The sequence below is a fragment of the Canis lupus genome, chromosome 13 (assembly GCF_011100685.1).
Source record: "Canis lupus familiaris isolate Mischka breed German Shepherd chromosome 13, alternate assembly UU_Cfam_GSD_1.0, whole genome shotgun sequence".
Lineage (NCBI taxonomy): Eukaryota > Metazoa > Chordata > Mammalia > Carnivora > Canidae > Canis > Canis lupus.
In genome coordinates this window covers 34,464,760-34,478,303 of record NC_049234.1, presented here as the reverse complement: position 1 = coordinate 34,478,303, position 13,544 = coordinate 34,464,760, and the positions used below count along the sequence as shown (strand labels likewise).

The 13,544-nt window shown below is 54.4% G+C and overlaps 1 protein-coding gene across 1 annotated transcript in view; it reads left to right on the top strand.

Annotated features, from left to right (window-relative positions):
* Positions 1-13,544, top strand: part of COL22A1 (collagen type XXII alpha 1 chain) — a 269,313-nt gene that overhangs the window by 125,023 nt on the left and 130,746 nt on the right. Inside the window, 1 exon segment of the mRNA XM_038555601.1 lies at positions 11,021-11,074. Coding sequence (XP_038411529.1) covers positions 11,021-11,074 — 54 coding nt within the window.

The window sequence follows — 13,544 nt, the reverse complement described above, 5'->3', positions numbered from 1 at the left end:
TCCAGCCTGTAGCATCTCTTACTGGTTCACATAGAGACTGTCCGAGGGGACAGCACTGCCAAAGGGGGTGGGCAGCCCCTGGACGTGGTGCGTTCACTGCCCCTGGGGGTGTTCGGACAGAGGCTGGGCGGCCCCTGACGGATGAGCGGGAACGGGGGCCTTGCATCTGGCAGCGGCTCTCCAGGCCCCCTGTGGCCCCTCCAGCCTGGCGCTTCTCGAGCTCAGCGAGGTGGACAGCGTTACAGCTGCGTCATGGCTTCCTCTGTGCAAGCAGGCTGGACCCACCCTCTCATCATTCTTTATAGCCTCAATTCTGAAACTGGGTGACCTGCCCTTATGACTCTACAGACTCCAACCTGCCTAATGCCCTGATGAACTTCCTTCTTTGGTTTCCAAGCACTTCTGCACTTTGTAACTGCCTTAAACCCTAAAGATTCTAAGAGGAACTTATGTGGAAAGCTAGCTGACCTGTGGGAAGGTGTCGTGGGGGGGTGGCGCACGGGTTAGGTGGGAGGGTGGGAAGCCACTTACCCAGGAGAAGAACGTGGACATGCCACGTCCCATTGAGCATCACCAGCCCTGGCCTCAGTTTCCCGGCCAAAGCCAGGTTGCCTTCTCATCTGTATAATGCAGGGAGCCTGGACTTTGTGGCAGGATAGACCTGGGTTTGAAGCTTGGCCCGACTTCTGAGCAGCTGGGTGACTCTTCAAGTCACCTGCCCTCTCTGAGCGTGTTTACTCTGTTACAAGAAGGCATCCCCGCGGGCCTGGTTTGGGGGAGAAAACGTGCTCAGGTTGGGGCTGCACCCCTGGTGGGCAGCGAGACGTGGCAACTGGCATGACTCCCACTTCCCCTACATGCTCACACATGGTCTTTTAAGACAAAACAGCAATCTTTGTACATTATGTAACTGACGTTTGGGTGAACCTTAATTCGTCTTGGGCTGAGCCGCTGCAAACATTACTTTTCCTAACGTAGAATTAGATGCTGAGTGGAACTCTTGATGCGAAGATGACAAAGATGATGCAAAGGGTTTTTGATTTTTTTTAAACTATATTTCTTTCGGATCGACTCTTATGAAAAGGGGGAGAGGACACCTCTCACTCGGAGCTTGCTGGTCGAGGCCCACGCTTCCTTGGCCGTGACTTCCTGGCACCCCAGGGAGGGTTCATGTGGCCCCCAGGATAGCTGTTGTCACCCCCAGAAACACCTCTTACCCCTCAGTGGAACACCAGCTGCCCGTGTGGTGGGGTTCTTAGCCCATTCCAACCTTTACTCTGGCCAGAGGGCCTTAAGAGTTGGGTGCATGCACCCAGAATGGAGCTTTGAGGGATGAACCTGGAGACCCAGGAAAGGAGCCAGGGTGGAGGGGAGTGGTATGCATTGAGGTGCTGAGCTCCACGTGCCAGACCTCAGCAGCCCTAGGACAGTGTTTGTCGTCCCCCTTGGCACAGAGGAAGGGCGGCCTCTGATAGAACAGCACCACCGGCCGCCTCGCAGGGAGGCACACCCACTACTGTGTCTCTCCAAAGCCTGGTATCTTCTGGTCTCCCGTGTGTCTGTCTGCAAAGCTCACGTCATGCTCTTGGGAGGCAGGAGCCCTCGGTTAAATGCCTTGGGAATCTCTGAAGAGATTGCTGTCTCAACCACCAGGAGCCGACAGCCTGAGGGACTAGAGACATGTGGACAGATAACCCAGATGCCTCGTGGGGACCCTGCGGTATTCAGCGGGGAGGGATCCGGGCAGACAGGGAAGGGGGTGTCTGAGCAGGCCTTGTGAGAGCCTGTGCATTTCAGCAGGAACTGATGCTCCCACAGCACAGGAGAGGGTGATGCAGACTCGGGAAGCGCCCCCCAGAGAGGACGTCCTGCCTCAGGACACTTGCTCCTGCCCTCAGCTTTTATCTGTGCTCGCTGTTCTCCAGCTTGGGGCTTCTCTCCTTCAGACTCAGCCAGCATCATCCTCCTGGGGATTCTGCACCCATCCCTCTCCTTCTCCTTCCGCCAGCACCCCTCCCATCCTCACCCCTCCCTCCCACCCTCTCCTTCTCTCCACAGGGTCATCCATCCAGCAGGTGTTTCCACAGCATCTCCTGGGTGCCAGGTGCTGGGTGCCGGGTGCCAGGTGCCGGGTGCTGGGTGGTGCTGTAGGCAGTGGGATCCTTCAGTGAGGATGCTGGAGATCCCTGCCCACTGGTGTTTACCTCCTCTCCAGGAAGGAGAACCATCACCTTAGCGCTTACATGATGCAGGGAGGGCCGGTGGCCAAGGGCAGTTTGGGCGGGCTTGCAGGAGGACCGACATGGGGCGCTGGCCAGGCTGGTAGCCCAAGGGGTGCACGGCAGGTGGAGGAGGTAGCTGAGGCCCCGAGGCCGCGGCCACACAGGCAGGTGTGTGAGCAGAGACTTGCGCCGGAGGCAGCCTGGGGCCGGCGGGAGGTGGTCAGTCAGAGGAACCGGGTGCCGCATCACATGGTCACATCGCTTGGGGGGCCTTTGTGAGGATTTGGGCTTTTACTAGGAGGAAAACGTGGGGCTACTGAATATGTTTTCAAGACTGTTAGTATGGAAAAAAGGATACACAAGTAGAAAGAGTAGCAATATGCTCCACGTGCATCTCAACACGCACCTCGTCATTGGCCAACTTGCTTAATTTCTGTCAGCCCTGACCACCCCGCGGGCTCGTTCAAAGTGACCCCAAAGCTCATTACATCATTCCCTCTCGAAGATAAGGAAACAAAAGAAAGGAAACCAACCCAGGCTGATGGAAAAGTGTCACCACGTATGCATTTTGTGCTTGGAATTCCCCTGACCGTCATCGCCCATGTTTCCGGCCGCAGTTTGCCTGCTGCAGGATTTGGGGTATGGGGAAGCGGAGTGACTGGCTTGCATGAATGCATCCATCTGGCCTCTCTGTGTTGACAATGGACTGCAGGGGAGGAAGGCCACTTGGGAGATGGCCACAGAGAGCAGAAGGCAGGGTGGTGGCCCAGACCAGGGACAGGGGCTACCGGGGCACCCATCCCAGCCCCACGGTGTGCCAGGCGGCAGGGACACGCGGGGTCCCGCACAGGAGACCCAGCTGAGGGCCACAGGGAGGGCGGTGTATTCACGGCAAGTGCTCCAGGAGGAGCACGGAGGAGGGCTCCTCCCTCCTCCTCCTCCCTCTCGTGATGGAGCCGGCGACCCCAAGTGCGTGTCCCAGGACCCGTGGCCCTGTGGTGGCCCTCCGCAAGCTTATGGCTCGGGCTGAGTTGCATCCCGTGGTAGCGCTAGCTCGATGGCTGCACCTGTGGGTAGAGGCAAATCCTGATGTTACTGTGGGCTCGGCAGCAGCTTCCTGCTCAGTCCGTCTCTGGCTGAGTCAGAAGAAGCCGAGACAGAATGACTTACTCAGAAAATTAGCTCCCTCTCCCTCCCTCACGGTGACCTGTCATTTCCTCCTCATCAACCTCAACCGAAACCTCACTCCCTGGTGTCGGGGCACACGCTCAGGCTGGCAGAGGGAAGAGACAAGACCACGACAAGCCTCGGGACCCAGGGACTGAGACGCTGAGGTTAATAGACAGGCTGCGGAAAGCGATCCGGCCCTTTATTTTAGAGATTAGCAACAGGCAGACAGTGTAATCCTCGGCAAGATAAACACATTAATTTTGGACAAAGCTGGTATTTTTCCACAATGACATAGTGAAATGGGAGGATGAGGAGCCGGGCACCCCCACCCCCAGATGCCACCCTGCAGAGCTGTGGCACACAAGGCACCCCAGCGTGGGGTGTTAGGCCTTCCTCCCCAGGCTGGGCTCCCTGCCTTAGATAGGGTGGGGTGGTGGGGAGGTGCTACACCCTGTTTGTCTTTCTGAGATTCTGCTTCCCTCCTGCTTGTCTGAGCCAGGCATCAGGGAGAGGTTGATGGGGAGCACGGCTACGTAGCTGAAGCAGCCAGTGCTGCAGTTGCACCTGAACCCGGAATGTTCTGGAAGTAGAACCAGCCTGGCTCAAGGCCACTGAAGCACTTGGACACTCAAAAGCATCCACAGGGTTGATTTAAAAAATAATAATAATAAAAAGACAATCTTCCGTGCCCTAATCATTCACCCCAAAGTAGACATCATCTTGCTGCGTTCACACCATCCTGTTTTAGTTTTTGCAGCAAACTGTATTTTTCTTATTTGGGCATGTGTTTGTTTTTGTTTTCACTAGAATGTATGCCTGTGAGAACGCTCTTTATCTGGGTGTTTGTAGCATCTTAGAAGAGTGCCTCCCACTTATAAAATGTATATATCTCAATACACACATAGAGAGTATGTGAACAACACATCCCAGCATATAAGATACATATGCATGTGTATGGGCCGGGACCCGGCTCCGGACCTTCCACAGGGCGTGCTCTGTTTTAAGAGATCGGTCCTGTCTGTACCTTTACTTTTGCTGCCCTGTTACTGTGTGCTGCGCTGCTGGGTCCCACCCGAAATACCCTACGTGTTTTCTTTCCTCTTTTCTGGACAAAACCAAGTGGAGATTTCTTTGCTTAAGAGACTTCTATGTCATCAGGCATTTGCATTTAATGCAGAATTTGGAACATCTAGATTATAAAATCATCATGACGGGAGGGATCCCTGAGATGGACGGTGAGAAATGTCATGTCCAGGGTGATCAGATGATGACCTGCTCAAGGTCACTCTGGACTTCGTCGCTGCCTCTCCCACAAGCCGGTGATGATCCCTTTGGTTCCTTTGATCACGGTTTCAACAGCCTCTGGAGTCTCCCTTCAATGGGCGAGAACCGAAGAAGCGCCCTACCAAATGGGATGCCCAAGGGGGCCATCTCCACATGTCTCCTGTTGTGCCTGATTGAGTCTGTCGCCTTCAGAATATATTTTTGAGACAGAGTCTGTAACAGGTGCAGAACTAATACAAGGTAGCAAGGAAACAGCCCTGGTTGCATGATGAGCTGATCCGCAGCAGGTGCTTGGGTAACCGTTTGCACTCCTGTCTCTCACTAATTCTTGCGAGGATCCCGTGAGATAGGGCAGGTTTACTCACATTCTGCAAATGAGGAGACCAAGACTTACAACGGTAAATCCAACTGCTCTGTGTCACACAGAGTATAAACAAATAGTGGCTCAATTCTCATCCGGACCTTAGCGGTCCTTGGGGGGTGGGCACCTTCTTGCCTACCAGTTCCAGCTCAGGAGGATGCGTTGTTGTGCACTGCTCTAATCTCTGGCCACTGCCTTCGGGGCTGAGGGTCTCCCTAATGGCCGAAAGCGATCAGACGTGTCGGCTCCTGTTTCTCGTAATTCGAGGGAGAGGAACGAGGGTGATCTTTTTGTCAGTGGCAACCTGGGTCAAATTTGTTTTACTTTTCAAGTTTTAAAGCCTTTTTCCCCCTTGCTTTTCCCTACTCTACCAGATGGTAACAGCATCGTTTGGATCACAGGCCACTGTTTGATTCATTTTGTGGCACGGAGCCAGGGTTTATGTCAGGACACCCTAGGTTTTCCCTGAGCACCTGGTTTCAGCTCTAACCAGTAGAAAATAATCATCTTTGACATTTGGAGGCCTGGAGAACAGGAACTGAGCAAGAGACCATACGGCACATATTAGAATCACTTGCACTAGCGATGCTTTCCGCTGCTAACGGGCCCGCACGCGGCTGTGCTGACTCGTCCTGGCTGGGAAGGACTTGCCGCTCTTCTGGATTTATGGGCTTCCTCTTCTCCATGGGCAGATAGGCAGCCTTGGAAATATCAGTCCCGCTCAGCATCCTGGCATCCAGAATGGCTCAAAAAATCCGCCCTCATGATGAATTACAAACACTTACCCAGATACTGTGTTGGGTAGCAATTTAAAAGAGAGGAAAAGAAAAATGACAAGACATAGGCTTATTGTTAGTAAAACAGTTCTTTATTGCTGCAAAATTTGCTCTGGCCAGCACTTCCCAAATCCCCACAGCTGATTATAGGTCCAGAATGCAGAGGTTATGTAGCAGCTGCTGCTGCTACATCCGCCACTGCTGGAACTCCCACCTTCACCCCTGCCCATCACAATCACCACCACCACTATTATCACCTTAACCATCACCCCCATCACTATTACCACCACCACCACCGTCATCACCACCATCACCTACTGTCATTGCCTTCATCATTATCATCACCACCACCACCACCATAATCATCACCATCATCACCGCCATCACTACCACCACCACCATAACCACCATGATCTCCACCACTAGCAACACCATGACCACCACCACCAGAACCATCACTGCTATCATCACCACTACCACCAGCATCATTGCCACCTCCAGCATCATTACCACCAGCATCACCACTGTTATTACCACTATGACTACCACCACTACCACCACCATTACTGCCTTCACCATTATCATCACCATCGCCACCACCAGCATCTTCACCACCTCAACCACCACCACCACCACTGTTGTCTCCACCACCATCACCGTCATCACCACCATAACCGTCACTATCACTGCCACCAGCACCACCACCGCTGCTGTACATTTCCTAATATTAGATCCAATGTTAAGCACTTTGTGGACATTATCTCATTTAATTTCTATGGTACTTCTGGGAGGTAGCAGGTTTGAAACCGGATCTGTTGGACACACATTCTCTTACCCACTTCAGGGACTCAGAGGAGCTAGAATCCTGTTATTACCATTTCTTCTTCATCATAGCCACCATCTTATTCCTCCCCATTCCTGCGGCGATCTGTCATGTTTGCACGATGCTTTATTATTCCTTATAAAGCACTTCCTCAAACATTGAATTATTTCTTCCACTGCTATCTTTTCAAATAATTACAATAATTATGATTTTCTGCATGAGGAAACTGAGACTCAGCAAGTTAAGTGGCTTGCCCTCCCCACCCACGTTAGTTTCTGAACTCATTTTCTTTCAATATTGTAGAGGAAGGGGGTCAAGAAGGAGCATGGAGAGATCCTTTGCTTGTGGTGAGTGGCCAAGTCCTCAAAACTACTTACTTAGAGCTTTGTGCCCCATCCCTGGCAATTCCAACTCATCAGCTCTTGAGTGGCACCAGGGACTCTGTATATTCAATATGTTTTTGTCACATTTCTCAGTATTCCTAGGGCTTCATGGAAGAGATGGCACTGGCCAGGGGTAGGATTTTGACAAGTTGAGATGGAGTGTGGGTGTTATAGACAGAGGTGGCAGTGTGAGCAGAGCCTCCGGGGCCAGGAGTCCTGAGGGGGTTGTTTGGGGTCAAGCTAAGTAGCTGGCTTGAGCTGTCACTTAGGGAGGGAAGTGTGGATGCTGGACACTAGATCAAAAGACATGTTAGAGTCAAGGGGCCATTGATTTCCAAATAAAACAGCTCAAATGTCACAGCTTTTAGGTAAGGAGGAACCGCTGACCATTTTAGAGAAGTACCTCGGACAGAACTTTCTCCCTTTAGGAAAATCGCCTCCCAGCATAGGGTATATAGAGAGACAAGTAATGAAATTTGTGGTAGATACAGGTTGGCTCAGAAAAGTCTGGAGGGAAAAGACTGGCTATGTGAGCAAGGTTGGCTCATGTGGTTGCAGGCAGGACAGCAGATAGATGGAAGGGAGGGATGGAGGGAGAGAGGGAGGGAGGGAGGGAGGGAGGGAGGGAGGGAGGGAGGGAGAAAGGAAGGAAGGAAGGAAGGAAGGAAGGAAGGAGGGAGGGAGGAGGGAGGGAAGGAAGGAAGGAAGAAGACTTTGAAGTGCACTAGGGCAGCTCCAGATGCTGTGGGTGGAGAAGGTATGAACATGGGTGCTGGGGCTGGCCAGAGACGTTACACTAATGTTTCTGTGGGTGATGCCCTTTCATGGGTGACCCATGAAAGATTATGCCACCTTCTGATCGCAGCTACAATCACAAATTTCTGTTTTTTCCTCTGACCTTTTGCCACCTTCTAGCTTTTTTCCTTCTTGCCAAAACCCTAAAGCTGGGATGTTTGCTTCTCTAGGTGCACTTGCTTATGTTTCTGTCTTCCCCACTGGACCCTTCCTATCTGCCCCTTAATTCTCCTTTTCCAGATCACATCTTCTTACTTCCCTGACCTAAGAGCAACTCCTTTGGCAGATTTCTTCACCATCCCAGGGGCTCATCCCCCTGAACGTTAGCAATGTCATTACACAAGGTGCCCAAACTTGAGGGAAACGGGGAGCCGCCTCTAAAGGTGGTGGGTCATCTGAGGAGGGACACTGGCATGCACCCCAATGAAACCAGCCCCCAGTCAGTAATTCTGCTCAACCACAACCCAGACGTGACGTACGCATCCCTCCTGCTTGCCTCTGATCCTTTCCCACCAACCAGTAAATGATCCATTTCTCCGTTTCTTCCTCTAAACAGAGTTACTTTGCTGGCCTAGGTTCTGAATTCTGATGACTACTCACCAGGCCATTCCACTGACCTTGAGGGAAAATGGTTTATTCATCTTGTAAATAAGTCGTGACTCTCAGTGGAATGACCTGGCAGCAGATGGAGGGGGTGCCTGTCTAGATACAAAATTGAAGATGTCTGGCTTCCATTCCCTGAGGAAGGGGAGCTGGCAACTCTTAGGTCTCTTGTGATCTGCTCCCCGATGTTTGCATTCATCAGAGCAGGATCGGATGGAGGCAGAGACAAATGCCTCCAGCCCTGGCTCATTTCTGAAGGTGTCTGGGACCACATTTGGAATTCCACCTGACGGGTGTCAAGAAGAGCCTTCTGACCTAGGCTTCACTGCACCTCCAGGCTGATGTGCTCCGTGGCCCGGGGGCCTGCTGATCCGGGGTTCCGAATTGTTCTCTCTGCAAGTCCATAGGTGCCAGGATGTGCCTCCCGGTCCTCACGCAGCCCCTCCCCACCCCTCATGGCCATTTCTCCTGCCATCCTCCTGCTTCAAGACCGCATCGGTCATGAAGCAGCAATTTATCCAGCCCCCGGACATTCATTGGGTTGCCACCACGTGATGGGCTCTGTCCTGGGCCCAAGGGTAGAGCATTGAACAAAAACAGAGCCAGGCCCTGTTTCCAGAAGGCTTGCAGCCAGTACTGGCGGGCAGGCGATGACCAACTATGTCCGTACATCAACGGTGTACCTGGTAGTGATGCCAGCAAAGGGAAGGACAGCAGGGTGGGGGCTGCAGGTGGCGGTGGGGAAGCTGGTCAGACTTGGGCTGGTCAGAGACGACACGGGGACGCAGGGCCTTTGAGCAGAGACTGTGCGGATGCCTGGGGAGCATGTACCGAGCATGAAAGTCCTCAAGGTGGGAGTGCGTTTGGCATGTTCATCCTGGAGGAGGGACTGCAGCGTGGCTGGAATGAGGGGAAGAGGATGAGGCAATGAGCCAGGCAGGGAGCAGAATGCAGTTGTGGAAAGAAGGGGAGGCTGTTACATGGGGCTCCATGTTGAGAACTAGTGCGGTGATTTGGACAGAGGAGACGGGACCTGATTTCTGTTTTAAGAATGTGATTCTGGCTGCTTTGGGGGGTGGTGGGAAGCGTTGGGGGCGGTGGTGAGGGAGGGTGGTGGGTGGTGCAGGGGCAGGAGGTGACTGGGCACGGGGAGCTCTGGGAACGGGTTTGATTGGCCTCTCACTCCGTCCTTCCTGCTGCTTCCAGGACCAGCACACACCAACCGTGCTGTAGGGTAACTCGACATCTTTGGCCACGTGGGTGGCTCCCTGTGGCCCAGGGCACCGACAACACCCTTCCTGGCCCCCAGCTGACCTCGTTTGCCATGGCCCAGCCCTGTAGCCCTGCATCACGATCACATAGATCCTCTGCCAAGGCGCTGCTCCCACTGCCCCAGCTCCCACTCGCCTGCCCTGCCCCCGAGTGAATGCATGCCCCACTGGGGACACACTTCTTCCTTCTTCAAGTGCTAGTTCAGCACCTCCTCCAGGAAGTCCTCCCAAGACCTTGTAGCAGACCTAAGAGTTCCAGGGCTATGTGTGCGCCCTTCCATGCCGTGTGTGTCAGGAGCGCTGTCATTTCAGGGGTGCAGGTCTGCCTCCCCATGAACCCGTGAGCCCTTGGGGCAGAGGCCACGGCGGAGCCTTGATCCTCCAGCTGGCTGAGTTGAACGTGTGAGACTCAAGGTTTTAGGCCTTGCAGCTCCTTAGAGACCACTCCCTCCGGCTCACCCAGCCTTCTCCCCTGTGCAGCCCTAAAATCCTTGAGCCTGGAATAAAGCTGCATCGATGAGACCCTGCAACGGCCTCCCGGAGGCGCGTCCATGGGAGAGGCACCTTGTCTCATGGCAGCCGTGGGACGTGGAGGCGGGATCCCTCAGCAGCACTGCGTAGCCCCGCTGCCCTGGGGACAGGGCCACTCCTCAGCGGTGGGGGACAGAGGGGTCGCAGATCCCCTACCCAGGGCTCCGCAGAGCTGAAGAGGCCATAACGACCCGCCCGGCTGTGCAGCCCACTTCACCCTTAGGGTCAACACTGTAGTGGCGAGAACAGCCCGCCTGTCCACCTGCTCCTGTGTGACGCGCCCGAGTCGGCTGTTCCGTGCAAACAAGCAGCCAGCAGACTGAACGATGTGCTACAGTTTGTAGAGAAAACAAAAGGGGGGACGGAGGGAACGTGTGTGTGTGTGTGTGTGTGTGTGTGTGTGTGTGTGTGTGTGTGATGCTGGCCTACACGTAACACGCCTCTGGAAAGACAGATGAGCCAACATCTGGTAGGATTAGTTGCTTTCGGGGAAAGGAACTGAGTGGCAGACGGCAGGACAAGGAGACATGCCTCAAGTGTCTTTAGGCCACATGTTGCCAAATCCACTTAGGTCACCGAGCTGGGAGCCAAAGCTGAACCTCCCTGAACTCAGAGCCCGAGGCTCCTGCCCCAATCCCGTACTGCTTCTCAGGAGGGGATCCCGACAGGTGGGCCCTCCCCCCCCACCCGTGGACCAGCGAGCTTGAGAAATCAAGATGGGCATTTCCACCTGACACGTTATTACACGGGTTAGGGCTCTCCCTGCCTGCTGTTAATCTTTGCTTCTTCTTTTGTACGCAGGGGAAGAAAGGTGAAGTGGGCCCGCCGGGAACCCCTGGACTGCTGGGGCCACAGGTAACTGCCACCCCTGCGTGCCCTTCCCCAGCCACGCTGCTTCCTCTGACGGAAGAAGCGATCGGTTAGCAGTTCTCAGGTTGGTAACCGGTCTCGTATGGTCACCTCATCAGAAGGAATGTTCAGGGGGTCCTTCGTCCTCCCGTCTCCACTGGCTCCCTCGGCCTCCTGCTCCTGTGCTAGGAGAACGGCCACGGTTTGCCCCCCTGGAGGAATTTCCATCCTGTGGGAGGGCAGACAGGGGTGACACGGTGATGACCAACCAGCGTGATGAGAAAGGGAAGCAGTGAGGTTCAGGGAGCGGCACCCCAGACGAGGTGTTTGTTGATGGACAGCGTGCAGCCAGCCAGGCAGAGGCAGAGAAGGGGCCTTCCCGGCAGGGCTCAGGTCTGCAGAGACACCTGGTTTGGGACACAGGCTGTGTGCAGGTGTGGACAGGCCCGCGTTTGGCTGGAGCTCACCGCACTAAGCACGGGGTGGCTGGACCGTGCATTCGGGGTTGGAAGGGGCTCGGCACGGGACCAGAACCATCACACTATTCCAGGAGACCGCACACCTGCATTCTGGTGTCTGACTCCCTATCCACTGTGATGTTGGCCAGCTCCCTCCCCGACTCTGGGCCTCAGTCTACCCCTCTGTAAATGCTGGGGTCAGGGCCCCCTTCACACTCTGTGCCGTCTCGCTCCCTGGAGGCCCTCTCCTCCTCCTTGCTCCCCTCACTCCCTTGGTGCTTCAGACTCTGCTCTCGTGGCACTTCCTCGGGCCCCGCACTTTGTCGGGCTTCCCGCTCCCACACATGCACAGTCACCTGTGATCCCCTGGGGACCCCACAGCCACCTGCCAGATGGGCCGACTCAGGGTCACCATCATTTCCCAGATCGAGGGCAAGGCTCCCAGATCCAGAGAGACTTGCTCAGGGCTGCTGGCTGCTAAGCAGTCGCCTCCCTCGCTCCCTAGGGGATCTTGGGCCCAGACCGTCTCAGTCCCCCGTACCTATAGTGTGGACACAGTGAGCATGCGTTGGGAGCCCGGGCCTGGTGGGTGCAGGTGTTCACTCTCCCTTTGCTCCTGAATCAAGGCCTCTCCCTAACCCTCCCCAGATCCGTAGATTCAGGAGAAGAGAACCATGAAGGGAGGGAGCACGGTCCCCGAGTCAGACACCAGGTTCTGATCCCAGCATCACCACCTGGTGGCTAGGACATTTTGGAGGCAAGTTACACCACTTGTGAGAAATACCAAAAGGAATAAAAGGGAGGGCCATATTGTGGTGGAAGAGAACAGGGATGTGGCCCAGGCGATGAGGTCTCTGAGGCACAAGGAGCACCCAGTGGGGACCCTATCCCTGTTCTCCTGGGAGCAGTGGCAGTGAGTAGGGACACACAGTCATGGGTCGCGCTGGCTGCCCCCTGAGCTGCGGTGAGGCCGTGGGCCTCAGCACCCACCTGCCACTGGGCACCACCCTCTCCATCCGTGGGGCACCACTCTCTCCATCCATCAGGCACCAGCAGGGAGGCACCCCCCCTGGAGACGGTGCTCTCTGTGCTTCCGAGGCCAGCTTTTATTGCTCGCTGACATTCAAAGCGTCCTGGTGAGTGATGGGCGCCTTGCACACCTCCCCAGACTTCATCCTGGCACCTCCCGTTAGGTCCGGATCTAGCATGCGATAAGGGAGTATAAAATCAATCATAATTCACGGTTTTCTAAAGATTCCACATTCACCGTGGGGTTTTGATGTTATTGGTGAAAAATAGAGTGCTTTCTGCATTTGTTTTATTACCTTGCTTTCCAGAAGCAAAGCTTGTATTTCAAATTTCACCATACATGAAGCTCCATCAAATTACTTTAAGCTACATTTTTTTGCCGCTACTTACAACTTTTTTTTTCTTCCTGCTACCTTGGATGATATATTTCTTTCACGTTTAGCTTTGAAATCGCTTTCCTTCATTGAATGTTTACCGAATGCCAGGCATTGAGCTGGGTGCTGTAATATAAATATGCTTGGGCTCTCCAGGACTTTTGCCAGAAATAGGGAAATCTGATAGATATGGGGGATCTCAGGGTTCAGAGTTGGACAACGTAGAGCCTGGAGGGGCTGGCACCGTTGATGGGATCACTGCCCAGTGGACCTGATGCTTCACTGCAGCCGACCGTCCCCACACGAGGAGGTTGCTGTGGGGCACCCCCGGCCGTCCCCTCTGATTCGCTCCTCTTGACAAGCTGCATGCTCACCTTTCCTGGGCTTTGCCACAGTCCCCCTTGTTTGTGATTCATTGGGTCATCCATTCAAGAGGGATTTATCTGTAAGTACCCACTGTGTGCCACACTCAGCTCTGCGGATCGGAGAGGGCGTGTGAAATCTGGGTGCCACCATGCAGATTTCATGCATGCACCCGGAGGAGCCACCTCTTAGCGGGGCAGAGAGACTTGCAGGTAGAGAAGACAGTCCAGGGAGCTGGATTCTGGGTGAGAG